Source organism: Betta splendens, chromosome 9 (genome assembly GCF_900634795.4).
Source record: "Betta splendens chromosome 9, fBetSpl5.4, whole genome shotgun sequence".
NCBI classification, from domain to species: Eukaryota; Metazoa; Chordata; class Actinopteri; order Anabantiformes; family Osphronemidae; genus Betta; species Betta splendens.
Window position 1 is genome coordinate 693,244 of NC_040889.2, and position 18,638 is coordinate 711,881.

The window sequence follows — 18,638 nt, forward strand, 5'->3', positions numbered from 1 at the left end:
CAGAGGCGGACTCGCCCATCACTCAGGCTGAGGTCACCGAGGTAGTTAGTAAGCTTCTTGGTGGCAGAGCAGCGGGGGTGGATGCGATCCGTCCTGAGTAACTCAAGTCTCTGGATGTTGTGGGGCTGTTTTGGGTGACATGCCTCTGCAACATTGAGTGGACGAGGGGGACAGTTCCTCTGGAGTGGACAACAGGGGTGGTTGTCCCTCTTTACAAAAAAGGGGGACAGGAGAGTGTGTTCCAACTACAGGACATCACACTTCTCAGCCTCCCTGGGAAAGTCTATGCCAGGGTACTGGAGAGGAGAATTCGGCCGATAGTCGAACCTCGGATATAGGAGGAACAATGTGGTTTTCGGCCTGGTTGTGGAACGCTGGACCAGCTTTATACCCTCAGCAGGGTGCTTGAGGGTTTGTGGGAGTTTGCCCAACCAGTCGACATGTGTTTTGTGGATCTGGAGAAGACATTCGACCGCGTCCCTCTTGACATCCTGTGGGGGTTGCTCCGGGAGTATAGAGTCCAGGGCTCTTTGCTGAGGGCTGTTCGGTCTCTGTACAACCGGAGCAGGAGCTTGGTTCGCATTGCCGGCAGTAAGTCAGACCTGTTCCCGGTGCATGTTGGACTTCGGCAGGGATGCCCTTTGTCACCGGTTCTGTTCATTATTTTTATTGACAGAATTTCTAGGCGCAGCCAGGGGCCGGAGGGGGTCTGGTTTGGGGACCGCAGGATAGCATCTTTTCTTTTTGCAGATGATGTTGTCCTGTTGGCTTCATCGGGCCAGGGCCTCCAGCGTGCGCTGGTGCGGTTTGCAGCTGAGTGTGAAGTGGCTGGGATGAGAATCAGTTCCTCCAAATCTGAGGCCATGGTTCTCGACTGGAAAAAGGTGGTTTGCTCTCTCCAGGTTGGAGGAGAGTTCCTGCCCCAAGTGGAGGAGTTTAAGTATCTTGAGGTCTTGTACACGAGTGAGGGAAGGAAGTAGCGTGAGTTTGACAAACGGATCGGTGCGGCGGCTCCAGTAATGCTGTCGGTGTATCGGTCCGTCGTGGTGAAGAGGGAGCTGGGCCAAAATGCAAAGCTCTTAATTTACCGGTCAATCTACGTTCCTACCCTCAACTATGGTCATGAGCTTTGGGTCATGAGCGAAAGGGCAAGGTCACGGATACAAGCGGCTGAAATGAGCTTCCTCCGCAGGGTGGCTGGGCGCTCCCTTAGAGATAAGGTGAGGAGCTCTGTCACCCGGGAGGAGCTCGGAGTAGAGTCGCTGCTCCTCCACAGGAGGAGCCAGTTGAGGTGGCTCGGGCATCTGGTTCAGATGCCTCCTGGACGCCTCCCTGGGGGGGTGTTCCGGGCATGTCCCTCTGGTAGGAGGCCCCGAGGAAGACCCAGGACATGCTGGAGAGATTACGTCTCTCGGCTGGCCTGGGAACATCTTGGGGTCCTACCGGAAGAGCTGGAGGAAGTGTCCAGGGAGAAGGAAGTCTGGAACTCTCTGCTCAGACTGTTTCCCCCGCGACTCAGGCCCGGATAAACGCATGAAAATGGATGCATTAATGAATGGATGAAACAGTACATTCATAGGATAATCATTAAAGAGGAAGTGGCCGAATTCACCTGCTGGTTCTTCTGCAGAAAGAACTGAGAGGTCGAAAAAGGTCAGCAGGGTGTCTCCAGCAGACCCTCTGCGAAGCACTCTAAAAACACATCTCCCAATGCCCCCTTTTTAAAGCTCCATGTTCACACAGCCAGCAAGAGCCTACGTGTCCATCGAAAGTCCATGTTAACTCAGCGCCAGCAGTTTGTTTGTTTCTGTGATCAACTTGACACTGACCGTGGACTCAGGTCAACTTGACATTAGTTGCAACTAAAAACAAAATAATTTCCCCCAGTCACTAAGGACAGACATATCCTCATAAAAGGATCAGAATTTACCACAGTTACTTTACGGGTAAAAACACCCTCAGATATGTGGAGGTTTTGCAGCAAATTATCAACAGCTATCACACACAAGAAGGCCTTAAAGATGAATGTTAAAGTAGGGCATATTGTGAGAATATCGAAGCCAAGAGGTGTTTTTGATAAACACATATGGGTTCTGGGTTCATGGAGGAGCTTTTTAAGATAACAGAATGCGTTTCTAGGATACCTCTGTTATATAAACTCTGCGTTTACGATGCTTGACAAGCTTGTCAAAAGATCCTTTTATGAGGCCGAATTGCAAAAAGTAACGGTGACCAGCAACAAGGCGGTCCAGGTGGAAAAAATTCTGAGCAAGCGCAAAATTGGTGGGATGGAAGACATTCTAGTTAAATGGTTGAACTGGCCTGAAAAGTTTAACAGTTATATAAAGGCGTTGGAGATGACGAGGAGGATTTTTACATCACCCTGCTGTCCAATGCCAGTGCGGAGCTATTCCTGGACAACACGCCCTCTGAATTTTGCACTGATCTGGTGCGGCATGTAGATTAAAGAGAAGCTTAGGAAGCTGCTCTAACAGACCTGCCGTGCATGTATACATGGGTAACAATACCTCAGGGGGCTGCTTATTTTAACTTGATGGATACGGGACAGTTTGGCCCCCCAGAGAACACAGAGCACCCCTCCCCTGTGGACGGGACAAAGCACAGTACAAGGTGCACTGAGAATATTTTGGATATGGTTCCTACCATAGCAAGAGCCTTATGAAGAAGATGAACAACCAGTTTAAAAAGCTTAAAATGGACATTGATCTAGGGTATGAACACATTTGCATTATTTTGCATGGAACGGCAGCAGGCGCTATAAACTGAGAAGGTGTGGGTTTCTACTAGGCCTGGAGTACAAACGGCACAGCTTCCGGCTGATTTAAAGGGAGGATTTTACCATTTATACTGTTATTTGGATAAAGTGAGGCACCAGGTGGTTGGTGATTCGTTCGCTCCTCTCCTGAGCTGTGTAACAGACAAGAGTCAATACAGTGACGTTATCACAAAGACGTTTAATCCTCCGCTTTACCTGCCGCTGTGCAAGCATCATATAGAGAACGTCTATGTAGAGATTAAAAACGATCAAAACAGGCCCATCAAATTTGCATACAGCAATACTCACTCGGAGGGGGACAGTTACCTCAATTTGAATGAGACGCTGCTGTTTTTAAGGTTGAAAATTACAAACGCAGATGGGAGCGATCTAGTGGTTGTAGCCAATGCGACATGACTCTGGGGGAACGGCTGAACCCTTTCAGGTTTATACACGCCAATCTAGAGTTTTTAGCTTTATGCAGAGACGGGAGACAGATTCCGGGTAAAGCGTTGCAGCCTGGATTTGAGCACGGCGCCTCTATTGGAGAGTATTACAGTATTAATATTATTAGGAGGAATGAACGGCATTCAGCTGGAAAACATTCTGCATCCCTTATTGGGAGACGGATAACTGAGCGACAAATCTAAGAGCTGCTCCATTCGGGAAGACGTTAAAAGCGTGTTTAGCCGACGGATGCCGCTGCTGTAGGGGAATATGTTAGCGATGGTGTAGTGCTAGGCGATCTGACTATGACAAAAAAAATTTTGAAAAAAGTTCTAGAGTCTAATAATCACCAATGTGAAAAGAGAAGGCATACTTACGGAGTTGTTCACTCTCTGGTAAACGACCCCCAAGGGATGTGTGAGATGGAGCTGATGTAAATGAAAATTGTTAGCGCATGTTTTCGGGAAAAACCCTAAAAACCCTTTGCATTCCGCTAGAATTCGACCTTGATTCATGCCTCTGTTTCAACCTCCTCCTCTGGATCGGGGAAGATTCTCAGACCCGTTGTTTCAAATAACAAATGGCTGGATGAGAAACACATGCCTGTGTCATCATCTGCCTCTCTCTTGAGCGCTAAATGGAGCCCCGTCTCTGATCGAACAGGGTTAGAGTGCCGCGCTCCTCTGACACAGCATCTGATCATCTGACCTCTGATCTCTAACCTGAGAGAGTGAAGGAGCAGCACACCTTTGATGTTTGGGGTTAGACTGCAGGTACAGTAACCCCTGACTTTACTAACCCTTGAGACCATATTATTGTTGTCGTGGGTTCAAAAACTACAACTCGTGCTTCCTGGTTTCCTCTGTACCTGCCTGGTCAGACTGAAAGGGGGTGGAGCCAGACAGAGAGGGGGTGGAGACAGCCTGCTGGAGCGCAACTGCTCTGTCCACCATTGTTTTTCCTCGCATACGCCACTAAAAGTCAATGGCCAAAGATCCCGCTGTAGAATATTTAGAAGACAGTGAGTTCTACGGCACAGTTTGATATTTGTGGTTCATTGTATGAGCAAGAGTACAGCGCCTACGAGTTACATTGTATGGAGGAGTAGGAGGCTGCCCTGGCAGCCCGCAGCAGAGAGCAGAGATCACAACACAGGCATCCTGCAACAGACAGTAGACAGCCAGATGCATTGTATCTCTGCGTCGATAGAAGCACAAATGAATATTCCAGTGTTGGAATTAATGTACCGCTGCTGGTTTTTCTTAGCTACTCTACTGCTGACTGTGTTTATTAGTTGTGAAGAGTTTTGGGTTACATACGTTCAGGGGAGCTGGAAACTAGCTTCAGGACAGACCATAAAAAAACAGCCGGGATAGACCGGCCAAATGAGCACAGCGTAAGTAATACCTAGTAATATATTTGACCTTTTATTGTTCTTGCTCGTTTTTATTTTAAAGTATTTATTTTATAATGTCGTTTTCCAGCAGAATGACTGTCTTTCAATCAAGTCAAACAGGGCGGAGGCAGTTATGCGATTGGCTACTCTTTAACTCAGACATAAGTAACATCAGTTTAGGTATCAATTTAAGTCTGGTTGTGCAATAATCTCTGGATGGTAGTATACGCCTTTAAATGTAGTTGACGCTCTGACAACTGAAGTAAAACACTGGGCGTGAATATCGTTACAGGTGGATGCGTAGTTTGTGGCAGGTGGCAGTGGCAGGTTTGTCCTTTCTATGATAATCTATGACACATATTTTAATATGTACATCTCAGACATTCTGCACACACACTTTCCGTATTACTTTATTACGTTACATTTCAGAGTTTCCAAACTTGATTGGGTGCATTGATAACACCCATATTCCTATTAAAGCTCCTTCAGTCGATGAGGGAGACTATGTTAATAAGAAGTCATTTCACAGTATCAATGTGCAGGTAACTATTATTTCCTATTAGAATATTTTGGTTTAAAAACCATTAAACTCATTACGGTTTCCAATAACTAGGTATTATGTGTTGCATCTCATCACTAATGTGGAAGCAAAATGGCCAGGGTCAGTACATGATTCGAGAATTATGTACGTTTCAATAGGGTATGTTGTAATTTACACAAGTTCATTTTTTTAGTGTATTATTTTATTGTTTTACACATTTCAATCATTGCAGGACACTACAGTGGCTACTTGCTGGAGGACAGAGGGGACCCTTGTTTTTAATGACACCCCACCCTGAACTCGAGCATTGACCATAGACACGGTTCAACCAGGCCCACAGCAGAACACGGGCCAAGGTGGAGATGACCACAGGCATCCTGAAGGCAAGGTTCCAGTGTCTGCGTGGCCTCAGGGTCAGTCCAGGGAGGGCATATGTTATTATAGTGGCTTATGTTGTCCTTCACAACATTGCCATGATAAGAGGAGAGAGCCACCCTCCTTGTCCTGATGAAGATGACCAAGAGGATCCAGTAGTGACCCAAGCAGACCACAGAGATGAAAGACTCTTAAGACAAATGATTTGTCAGAATCACTTTTATCAAAAGTTTTCTGCACCAAAGCACTGAATATTTCTTCTTGTCCTGAAAAATAAAATGTAATATTATTTACACTGCTACCCACAACCACACTTCAAATTATAACATTAATGTTCAGCTCCAGTATTTCAATTTCGAGTGTAGCCTTTTTAAATGGCCAGTCTCTTCTCTATTTTGAGCTGCAACAAATCACCTACACATGTCCCAGACCGTATGCTTTCTGGAGGGTCCAATAATACAATCCATCCGTCAGTGACTGCAAGACAATGCTACCCATAAGATGAATGTGAAATAAAGTCAGAGTACTACAACATTGTAGAGGCCTATGCAGCATATGCAGTTAAATAAAATAAGCCTGCATACTACTGTTAAGCAGATTCAAAAATCCTAGTGAGAGAGATAGTAGTTGATTTAAAGGCAGAAAAACTATAAATTAGTACTACTGTGGTAAACTCACATTTCACCAAGTTACTCATGTCATTGGAGGTTCTGTGTGAAGTGCCCCCAGGAATGCCATCGACCACTGGGCACCCTTTATACAGGGACACAACGAGCTCCTCAGATGGGGTAAGGGGTGTCTGATGAGCCTCTACCTTCTTTCTATTATCTACATTAGAGATAACAAAATAACGGTAATTAAATAAACTCAGGCATTTACTCTGTCAGTTATTTTTTGCCTAGCCAACTCTCGTTCCTTCACTGATGCAGCTGTGTTGCTTTTCTAATAATAATCGGCTTAAATTCCTCATTCGCCAGCATTAAAATCTCCGGCTCCGCTTTTGAAATATGCTGCCCTTTTCCTTTCACGTCGGTTTTCCATTAAACTTCGACGATGCATTGACAATGTCTTTATATCTACACCGTGCACGTGCGTTAACTCTGGGTTACCGACAGGAAGTAGATTAACCTAACTTTTTTTAGGTGTTTTGAAACCGACATACTCAGGGTAAGCAGGTTTCTGGCACACACCCCAGACCAACTATTTCATATAACAGCACCAAAGCCATAGAATGTGAATGCACCGTTTATAATAACAATACAGTAAATTATTAGCATAAAAAACTTCAGGTCTTCTTTAACGTTCCCCCATTAAACATATCACACAATATACATTAGATGTGGTTTAATTGAATGTATTAGGCCAATGAAACAATGTCAGTCTAGTCAAGAAAAACGCATCTTGCAAAATACTGTAGCTCTTCGATGTTCATAACTTACATAATAACTGACCTTGTTACCGCTTTCAAGGGAAGCTTTAACCAAAATACCGTCACTAGATAACCCTCTGTTATCTGACCATTTCTTATTAACTTTTGAATTTAGCATAATTGACCTTACAATAGCTGGAAAGAAATGTTACTATAGCAGATGTTTATCTGACAACGCTATTGCCAGATTCAAGCAGATGATTCCATCATCTTTTGCCTCAATGTCTTGTAGATACAAAGAGGAGAACAGTCACCTTAATCTTTATGAACAGGTTGACTGTCTTGTAGATGATGCTGCAGCTTCTCTATGTACAATGTTAGACACTGTGGCTCCTCTGAAGAAAAAGGCAGTGAATCAGAGGAGGTTAGCGCCATGGTACAACTCAGAGATCCGCAACCTAAAGCACAGGACCAGACAACTAAGGCAGTGGGGTTCCAACAAAATAAATGTAAACTGCATTGCATGGAAGGACAGTCTGATAAAATATAAAAAAGCACTTTGTGCTGCTAGAAAAACATATTATTCCTCCCTAATTGAGGAAAACAAAAACAACCCCAGGTTTCTTTTCAGCACTGCAGCCAGGCTGACTAAGAGTCATAGCTGTGTTGAGCCTACTATCCCCTTAAATCTCAGCAGCAATGACTTTATGAACTACTTTACTAATAAAATTATCATCATTATAAAAAAACTTTCAGCAGCGACTTCTTCCAAACGACAGAAAGCACTGTCTAGATCCATCAACTTTAAATGTACCAAATCCTCTGTCTTACCTGGACAGCTTCTTCCCCATAACTCATATGGAGTTAACCTCAATAATCAACTCTTCCAAGTCATCCACTTGTCTTTTAGATCCAATCCCAACCAGATTACTCAAAGAAGTTCTACCTTTAATCAGCTCGTCCATATTAAATCAAATCAACCAATCTTTACATTTAGGCTATGTACCACAGGCTTTTAAGGTGGCTGTGGTCAAACCTCTTTTGAAAAACCAACCCTGGACCCTGGAGAACTAGCCAACTATAGGCCCATTTCAAATTTACCCTTTATTTCCAAGATTCTGGAAAAAATCGTGAAAATCCTCCTAAACAATTATCTGACTACCTGAGTGGAAATAACCTGTACGAAGATTTTCAGTCAGGATTTAGAAAACATCATAGCACAGAAACAGCTCTGGTTAGAGTCACTAACGATCTTGTTTTAGCTTCGGACAATGGTCTAGTTTCTGTCCTTGTCCTGTTAGATCTTAGTGCTGCATTTGATACAAGTGATCATAACATTCTATTACAGACACTAGAACATAGAATCGGGATTAAAGGAACTGCATTGGGATGATTTAAATCCTATTTATTGAACAGATTCCAGTTTGTTCATGTTAATGAGGAATTCTCCACATGCACAAGGATTAGCTATGGAGTACCACAGGATTCTGTGCTTGGTCCAATTTTGTTTAGCCTATACATGTCTCCTCTAGGTGAGATTATTAGAAAGCATTCTATTAATTTTCATTGTTACGCAGATGATACTCAGCTATATATGTCCTTGGAACCAAATGAAACAAATCAACTAGTCAAAATTCAGGGTTGTTTAAAAGACATCAAATCCTGATAGATAGATAAAACTGAAATTCTTATTGTTGGGCCTAAAAATCTGAGAGAGACACTATTGAGTCAGATAGCCACCCTGGATGGCATAACATTAGCTTCAGATTCTACTGTGAGGAACCTTGGTGTCATCTTTGACCAGGATCTCTCTTTTACATCACACATTAAACAAATCTCCAGAACTGCCTACTTCCATCTTAGAAATATAGCTAAAATCAGAAGCATCCTCTCTCAGAGTGATGCAGAGAAACTAATCCATGCATTTGTTACCTCTAGGCTGGACTACTGTAACTCCTTACTCGTAGGATGTCCTAACAGCTCCTTAAAAAGCCTACAGCTTATTCAAAATGCTGCAGCCAGAGTTCTGACAGGACTTAGAAAGAGAGACCACATTTCTCCTACATTAGCTTCTCTGCACTGGCTGCCTGTAAAATGTAAAATACTTGTGGTTCCTAGAGTGTTTAAATGTAGAAGAGGGGGCAGAGCTTTTAGCTACCAAGCTCCTCTCCTCTGGAACCAGCTCCCTCTTCAGGTTCGAGAAGCTGACACACTCTCCACCTTTAGGATTAGGCTTAAAACCGTCCTTTTTGATAAAGCTTATAGTTAGAAATGGTTCAGGTCACTGGCAATTATTGTTAGTCACAGGAACCATCTCTTAGTTAAGCTGCAATAGACATAGACTGCTGGTATACACTGAGCACCTCTGTTTCCTTCTACCTCTTCTGTCCAATAACCTCCCATCATTGTTCTATGTTCAACTAACCTTGTCTCTTTCTCTCCAGTAGTTGTGCTGCTCTCCGTCTCTCTCTCTCTCTCTCTCTCTCTCTCTCTCTCTCTCTCTCTCTCTCTCTCTCCTCCACTCTGTCCCCATCTACAGGTATCATTGGACTCAAAGTTTGGTGTCTGTGATGGGCAGCTGCAGATCCAACCATCCTGCGTGTATCCAGTCCCTGGTCCAACCGTCCTGCCTGTTGTGGTGGAAATTTTCCATAAAGAAGTAGATGAGAGGGAGTTGTCCTTTTGTGCGATTTATTGAAATAATAAAGAAAATAAAAATAATGGGGAAAGCAAATAAGAAGCATGGATGTTGATCGTGCACATCAACAAACCAAAAACCAGCTGGGGAGATCAGTGCACACACCACGAAGGTGTGATGCAAAGAGCCCACGATCCTCAAGTTGCTTCTGCCTTTTAGCTTCTCTGTCCGACTAGGGTGGAATGTCTTTCTAACCCAATCAAATTACATGCACCATCTCCTCCCTGTCGCAGTGTGTGTGAAGATATTTACATTCTCACACCTGCATTGCTGACGTCCAACTATCTGTGAGAAAGGAGCACCAAGTCTCAACAGACAGAGACACAACTCCCCGACCTTGGGTTTGGGAGCTAGAGTTGAGAGTCTATCAGGCAGAGACAACCATTGAACAATCTAGGTGAAATGTCAAATGCATACAGTAAGACAAAACATAAGATATTAATTGCAGAACATAAGTCATAAATCGTATAATAACTGCATAGAAATGCATAGAAATAAGGAAGACACATAGAAATAAGGAAGAGGCAATTTTTCCCATAACACTTGTGCTTTGTTGTTGCTGCTGTGTTTTTCTCTCTCTCTAACCCCTCACCCCAACCGGTTGAGGCAGATGGCCACCCAGCTGGTTCTGCTGGAGGTTTCTTCCTCGTTAGAGAGGGAGTTTTTCCTCTCCACTGTTGCTGTCAAATTAAATGCTTGCTGTATGTGGGATTTGTTGGGTTTAGTTGTGTGAGGTCTTAAACCTTACTTTGTAAAGTGCCTTGAGATAACTTTGTTGTGATTTGGCGCTATATAAATAAATTGAAATTGAAATTACACTGAAAAATAGGTTCTTTATTACTTTCTCTTCCTGTACACTACTTTTACCACACCACCTTACGCTTTCACCCATACCTTCTTCCTTAGTGGTGCTTTCAGGATCCCTCCGAAATAACACCAATCTGCTTGAGAGAATGTCGTGAGGCCATGATAAGACTATTTAACACTACATACAGATACTATTACATTGTGCATGTGTAACTGACTTCCCTCTGCAGTCTCTCTCCCTGAGCGTACAAAACTACTGACACAAGCTTGGACTTTTATCTTTTCGTTTTATTGGCCTGCAGGAAACAAATAACAAACATGTAGACGTATGTTTCCGTGTCTGCACTGCACAGCTCCTCCTCATCGGTGCATGCGGCTAAGTGAGAGGGAACAGATAGCAAAGGTCGCTTAACAATTTACAAAGTTGGCGCCACACGGCAGGTGCTTCAACAAGGTACATACAGTACAAGACAACACAAATTTGATTATATGCTAACACGAGGAGCTCAGGTCACCAAGCTAATCCTCGTAACAAATCTAAACAAATTATTACTGGAATGACGAGTAATGTATAATGACCAGCAAATAATGCACAGCAAAAACAGAAACATAAAAAAACAGATTTCCACAAGAAAATGTGAAAATAAATAAAGCATGTTTCTCCACACAACCTACCCTCATCGGTATATATAAAATAAAATTTACAAACACAAATTAAAATTATTAACTGATTGTAATGGAAAATAATTGTACTTTTTTGCTTCTTATGTTCTTTTCTCTCTATGTATAGCAACCATGTGCTCTGTACTTGAGTAGACTCTGCACTGAACATTCTAAGACAAACAATCTATCTCCCTCTCAAGGTTTTGTTCCACACTAAGTGCTGACATCTAATGTTTGACTGACTGATTGTTTAAGGTCTGTGTCTGCCTTTTACCCCTGGTCTATGGCTCCCTTCTATCTGACCCAAGGCCACAAACCTAGTGCGTCTTGTCTTTGAAGCTCGGTGTCCCTTTCCTTCTGATAGCATGGCACCCAGGATGCAGGAGTGAGCATGTAAACATCTTCACCCACAGTGTGATAAGGAGATTCCACCAGGCCCTGGGAGAAGGGTTAAAAGATAGAGAAAACCTGAGAACGGGGTGATCTCAGCATTATACCTCTTTGGTGTATGTTCAGATCTCCCCAGCTGGTTCTTTGATTTGCTTTCCTCATTATTTGTCATTTTCTTTATTATTTCAATAAATCGCACAAAAGGACAACTCTCTCATCTGTCTTTATTCCAAAATTTCGACTACAGAAATTGGCGTCACGAACAGGATCCCGCGGCAGGTTGTCTGGACGGCGTGATCAGGGATGGCGGTCCTGAGGACTAGTTTCGCTGAGCCTCCAAACCTCTACAGCTGTTTTGAGTGGGAGGACTGCTCACCCGTCTGGATCGCCTCTGACGAGATCCAACCAACACAAAATCCAACCTCTACTCGGCCCGGTGAGAGAGATTCCGTTTTTTTACGACTTGTTGAAGAGAAAAAGAAAAGGGTTTGAATTTGGTTTCAGGTATTCAGGGTTACTTGGCTCTGATCATTTGGTTTAGGGAAAGTGAGGCACATAACAATTAATTCTAAAACATCCCCTACTAGACTAAAACATAAAAGAAAATATAATTAAGACTAGAGATAATAATATTTCTAAACTGTCTATTTGGCTAGAACATCCAAAATATAATAATTAGGAACAGAAATGTAATTTTAAAATTCAATATTCGAATAAAATTAATTAGGTGTCTGCTCTGGCTGGTGAGACGACGGTTGCCAAGGGTTGGCTCCTGGAACCGAGCTTTCGTCTGTACCAGAAGACAGTTTGAAGCAGGCCTTTCTTTACTTTTTAAAATCATGCCCTCACGAGCCTGCCGAGCTCCTTGAACATGTTGTCCGCAGTGCGAGGGCCGACCACGGTTCTCTCACTCGGCATTTTCGTGTACAGTTGAGCCTTGCGCCCATAGTTGCCGTCCAGCTCGGTGTGGGTCAGGTACGCTGTGAATCTCTCACAAACTTCTTTACATCTGTCGCAGTGTCGTCCCCCCTCGCCGGCACAGATGACGCATCGGTTTACGTTTAGCAGGTAACATTCGCCACTGCTGGCAAATAAGAGGGCGTCTGGAAACGCCACCATGCCGTGGGCAAACCTGAGTTCGCCCAGGTCCAAGGCCAATTGATCCGTTGGCACGTGGCGTTTTTTGTAATGAGCCTTCACACAAGCACACCGTCACTGGACGGGATGTGTTTGTCCAACAAGGTCCTCAAGGCACCGTGTCTCCCTTCCGGTTCACGCCCGACAATGACACCGACGCTGTCACACTCTATGCCCTCAGCGGCCCGAGCATTCCAACGTAAAAAGTCGCACTCCAGACCTTTATCTAGGCCTCCTTCCGGGTCTGGGAATCCGCTATGATCCAACGGGCACGGGGTTCCCTCTTCTACACGAAGGCGCAGACAGTCTCTGGTTTGCCCGAGCCGCAGTGCGAACACCGCGCAGCCGTCGGTTTGCATGTTACCTTCTTGAGAGGCCATAGCGTTGGGACCTTTCGACGAGACTGTGGATACCACACCAGGTCTGGCACCACCAGGTGGAGACGCAGAAGTCTGGCGCGGTCCTTGGCGATAGCTTCGCCAATCAGCCTCACGGGGTCCAACGCCGTCCCATAAGGGTCGGACCAAATTGAGGTGGTGGTGTCCATCTCCGGGTCATCGCGAGCCGCTGGCTCAAAGACGATCCGGTAGACTCCATTGTAAACCACCAGAGAGAAAAATCTCAGACCCCTCACAGGCTTGATTGCACCCCAAAGAACAGCGCCGTCCCCCGACTCTTTCCCGGGACTCGGGACGTAGTCGGCCAGCAAAACGATTCCCTCACGTGGTGTAATGCGCGTGCGAAACAGATGCACCAACCCCTTGCCAGGCGAGGCCCAGATCTTCCCCGTTAGGAATTCCATTTTCTCCTCCTTCTTCAGGAGCACCCAATTTCCCCAGGGTCTGTGTTGGTAGGCATTAAGACGCAAGTCTTGCTCGTTCGACAGCGAACTTGTCATTGTCTCTGGCTTTTCCAGTGCTTTTAGAGAGGCTCTCTAAGACAACAACAAGCTCCGGTTTAGAGGGACGGGAAGAGTAGCCATCCTCTTCTGTCTTCTGTTGGGTTTATATGACACTGACCGTGGGAAGGTGGCAGGTCAGACCGGGGTCCAATCTGACCCCAAGCTTCTTTTGTGTTTTGTTTTTCTTTTTCTCTGGCGCCACATCTCCATCACTGCCAGAGGCATCAAACCAAAATCATCTCACCACCAGAGAACTCGGAACCTGTCACCGGTTCGTCCAACGTGAAAAATCCTCCAAAACTGCAGTTTATCCCACCAGAAGGATTGCTCCAATGTGGTGGAGATTCCTCCAACTTGGAAACTTGTGTTTGTGTGTGCTTTCACCAGCAACTTATTTCACTACCACCCTCACGTCCCTCAACATGACCTCACGCACATGCACTAAATATGCTAAATATTTATTGAATATAAAACAGTAATCAAAGAAAGGGGTACATAATGCATCCATATGCACTCATGTTTATATTCATATTAATATTTACATCACATGTATTCATAATCCAAAGGTGTCCGAACAGCAACGACAGAGGCAGGCATGGCAGGGAGAAGCTCAATACAGCCAGCGATGTAAGCCAAAAGCTCAGAGACAGAAATCATCTCACCACCAGAGAACTCGGAACCGTTCTCCACTTTATCCAACGTGAAAAATCCTCCAACACGGCAGTTTATCCCACCAGAAGGATTCCTCCAACGTGGTGGGAAAAAATCATCTAACCTGGGGGGAGAGTCGCCTGAATTGCCTGCCCGCCTGCCTGCCTGCCTGCCTGCCAGCTTGCGCTCTCTCTTCATGGCCGCTGCTCGATTCACTGCCGCACAGCTTCGAGAGCAGATTTTTTTAAGCCAGTCAAATGACGACTCTGAACCAGAAGAGGAATCGGAGGAAAATGTGTCAAGTGAAGAAGAGGAAGAAGGAGAAGCAGAAGCAGCAGATACACCAGGACCAGAAACAGATAAAGGACAAGAAAACAGTGAGGGATGGGATCTAAGGCTGGACACTTCAGATGAAGAAGTTGATGATGAAGAATATAATGATGATGATGATGTTGATGATGAAGATGATGATAAAATAATAGAAAATGTACAAAGACATGAGCAAATAGAACATGAGGAGGAGGATGAAGAAGAAGAAGAAGATAAAACTTTTTATCTCTAAAGACGGGAATATAAAATGATCCTCTTTGACGTTTCGCAACGGCAAGGGAGCGAGGAACGTCCCTCTTACTCCTCTTTTTGCCCAGGGACCCACAGAGTACACGGCAACTCAGGCAGGGCACGGACGAGGTCGATCTGCGAGCCTACTTGGGCCTCCTGATTTTGTCCGGCGTCTACAGGTCCTGAGGGGAGGCCGTGGCCAGCCTGTGGGACGCCGAGAGCGGCAGGGCCATTTTTCGCGCCACAATGTCGCTCAAGGTGTTTCACTCTTACTCGAAGCTGTTGCGGGTCCGGATCGGTGGATGAGCAACTGGTACCTTTCAGAGGTAAAGCAACAAACACTACATCTCACACATGCAGACATGCAGACACACACACACACACAAACACACACACACACACACACACACACACACACACACACACACACACACACACACACACACACACACAATCCAACCTGGAGATTCTCCATCTTCCGACCTGTGGATCCTCCAACCTGCAAATCAGGTGTCCTCCTGTGGTCGAGCGTGACCCCTGACCCACCACCCTACTCCTAACCTGCACATCAGGTGTCCTCCTGGAGTCGAGCGTGACCCCACCGCTCCCCCTCCTAACCTGCACTTTCGGTATCCTCATGGGGTCGAGCGTAACCCCCACCGCTCCCCCTTCTAACCTGCACTTCTGGTGTCCTCCTGGGGTCGAGCGTGACCCCCACTGCCCTCCTCCTAACCTGCACTTCCGGTGTCCTCCTGGGGTCAAGCGTGACCCCGACCACCACCCCCCACTACAGGAGGACTACAGAGGAAAAACCCTCTTCCGTTGCCCTCGTGGGGTCGAAAAGTGAGAGCCGCGTGAGGGTTAAAGTAATGTTTTGTCCGATGTAGATAATCAATGTGTGTGACAGTCCATGAGCATTCACAAGATGGCCAGTCGGAACTGCATTTCCTGTGAAAGAGTCCCAGGATATGGCAAAGTGCACTGGCAAGTCTATGTTCACTAAGGGACTGTCCTGTCAACATTTCAAAAATACAGGCTATTATTGCTTGCTTTTTAGTTTTAAACGCACCTGAACACAAAATGCTTACCTGGCAGAACTCCAAAGCTCCTAAAGACACTGCAGAGGAGGGTTGTCAATCCACTTTTTGCTAGCATGCTCTAATTTGGACTTGAGAAAGAATTATACTTAAGGGGGCAAAAGGGTCTTAAGAAGAGAGCAGTCAGCTGTTGCAGCTATTTTGGGTGGCTGCCATTGTTGGTGTGTCTGGCCAGAGCAGTGTGTGTTGGAATGCAGGTCATAGAGGAAAATGTGTAAAATTTGTCCGCGCGCAAGGGGCAAACAAAGTTACAAAAAAGGTGTAATATGTAAACGAAAAATAATTAATAAAATAAAGCAAAGCATTTGAATTTGGGTATTTTTTTTTCTCCAACCTGAGAATTTCTCCAACCCGGGGAACCCTAACCCCTCCAACTTGGAAACACACAACGTCACAGCCCTCCCTGTATTACCACACACACACACACACACACACACACACACACACACACACACACACACACACACACACACACACACACACACACACAATCCAACCTGGAGATTCTCCATCTTCCGACCTGTGGATCCTCCAACCTGCACATCAGGTGTCTTCCTGGGGTCGAGCGTGACCCCCACCGCCGTCCTCCTAACCTGCACGTCCGGTGTCATCCTGGGGTCGAGCATGACCCCCACCGCTCCCCCTCCTAACCTGCACATCCGGTGTCATCCTGGGGTCGAGCGTGACCCCCACCACTCCCCCTCCTAACCTGCACTTCCGGTGTCATCCTGGGGTCGAGCGTGACCCCCACCGCTCCCCCTCCTAACCTGCACTTCCGGTGTACTCATGGGGTCGAGCGTGACCCCCACTGCTCCCCCTCCTATCCTGCATATCCGCGTCCTCCTGGGGTCGAGCGTGACCACGACCACCACCCCACACTACACATCCTCACCCACTTGTGCGGTCAGATGTAAAACCCTCCTCTGTTGCCCTCGTGGGGTCTAAAAATGAGATCTGCGTGACGGTTAAGGTGAATCCCGACCTGGTACGTCAGCAGGGTGGAGAGCCGGACCAACGACAACAGCCTGACCAACGGCAACAGCCTGACCAACGGCAACAGCCTGATCAACAGCATCAGCCAGACCCACAGCAGCTGCCCAATCAACAGCTTGAACGACCTCTAGCCCCTACAAGCTCCGCCTCCAGACCACTCAGTATTTGAGGGGGTCTCTGCCCTGGTCCCACCAGCCGTATTCTCAGAAAGGATGCCGCTAAACGAAACATTGTGGATGCCAGTATGCCCATGGTGGTGTTTGCCGGCCCTGAAGGAAGCATATTAGTGCACAGGCCATGAACCAGAGCTGACATAACTGACTTTGCCCACACCCTTCTGGACATCACTGTATCAGAAAAGACATTCAGTGCCAACCTTTTGGCCTTCTGCCAGGAGTAGAGACCCACTGGAGCTGGGATTCGTTGCATCCTGGCCAAGCGTCTTTCACCTTGTGAATATTAAAAGCTGACTGGACAATTGCCTGATGTGATGCTCTCAAACACAAAGACTGGAAAAACAACTTAAATGATGAATTTGTTGCCGCAATGAGGACGCTTGTCACCCACCTCAAAACTGCGTTCCCTGATAAAGTCTGTATGATTAAAGTCACCACATGCAAACAACAACCAGAAGAATTAGTTGATGACTTTGGATTTTGGACTTGACTTTGGAGCTCATCCTCCCCCTGAAAGAGTGGGGGGACTCATCTGTTCAACATACGAGAGACACCTGTGTGAACTGGGGCCCGTTTCAAGAAGGTGGTTTTGTGGAAACTCTGAGTTTGTTAACCCCGAAATGAGGAAAACTCAAAGTTTTCGGTTTCAGAAAGCGAGGTTACTTAAACCCGTAAAGCGGGGTAAGTTTAAGCCCGTTTCAAGAAGCGAGGTAATCGAAACTCAGAGTCAGTTACTATGGCAACTTACTCTGTGAACCAAACCTGGTCACGAGCAGGTTTTATTCGGGAAACCCAGAGTTTCCTTCGGTCTCCGTCCCTTTTTAAAGTGAACAGTGTTTAAATACCTCGTTTAATATTTCAGTTCATTCATAGAGTTCACCTGTTTCCGTCGCACAGAGACCAAAATTTCCGTTTCTAGAGGATCCTGTAGATGAGGACGCTGTGTTAACTCACACGGCATTGAATTTACGCCGCGCGAGGATTTTGACGCCACGAGTTAATTTTCTGTCATATCGCCGTGCATATTTATTTTAGCGGTTCCGTTTTTCTCGAGACTCCATACATACTTTTTTAATCTTATTCACCCATTCATCAAACACATCACCCATGGTGGCCGTGCTTTTACATCCGAACAGATTCTTTGTGTTGCGTTACGTTTTTTTTTGCAAACGGTAGTTTTCTTTATAACATTGGAGATGCTGAGCACATTAGTGAAGCCACTATTTGTAGAATAGTTTGATCTCAAGCGCTTTCCTTGACACAAACTCCTTAAAGCCATCAAAGAGGAGTTTCACAGGATTGCAGTTTTTTTTATGGTATTTAATTTGTTTCATTGAGGCTAATCTGAAAAATGATCAGTTAATAATATCTTGCTGTGATCTGAAATAAACTGATAAATGTGCAGGTACACTGACTACTCTTTCTACTGGTCACTGTAACTGACATCACATTGTTTACATCACCAAGATCATATGTGATGCTGCACATATCATAAACGTGAACTCATGAATATATAGTGAGTCAACCCTAAGTAACAGGCTGCACTGTGGTAAGTACATGTATGTCCTATACACTTGTTTCAATGCATGCACTACACACTCACAGGAGCACTTCTATGCAGCACTAAAGTAATCTAAACTTTCTTCTAGGAGAGATTGAC

The 18,638-nt window shown here is 45.4% G+C and overlaps 1 protein-coding gene across 3 annotated transcripts in view; it reads right to left on the reverse strand.

The window, feature by feature from the left end:
• Positions 1-18,638, reverse strand: part of LOC129604571 (RNA-binding protein 25-like) — a 35,887-nt gene that overhangs the window by 8,095 nt on the left and 9,154 nt on the right. The window contains exons 2-4 of one of the 3 annotated variants that reach the window (XM_055511491.1): positions 11,390-11,510; positions 10,497-10,543; positions 9,330-9,534 (exon numbers count right to left, since the gene is read on the reverse strand). In XM_055511491.1, the coding sequence (XP_055367466.1) occupies positions 9,330-9,534; positions 10,497-10,543; positions 11,390-11,465 (328 nt within the window). In that variant the 5' untranslated portion in view covers positions 11,466-11,510. The remainder of the gene's footprint in view (positions 1-9,329; positions 9,535-10,496; positions 10,544-11,389; positions 11,511-18,638) is intronic. The other 2 variants (XR_008695577.1, XR_008695578.1) reach the window with 2 other exon arrangements.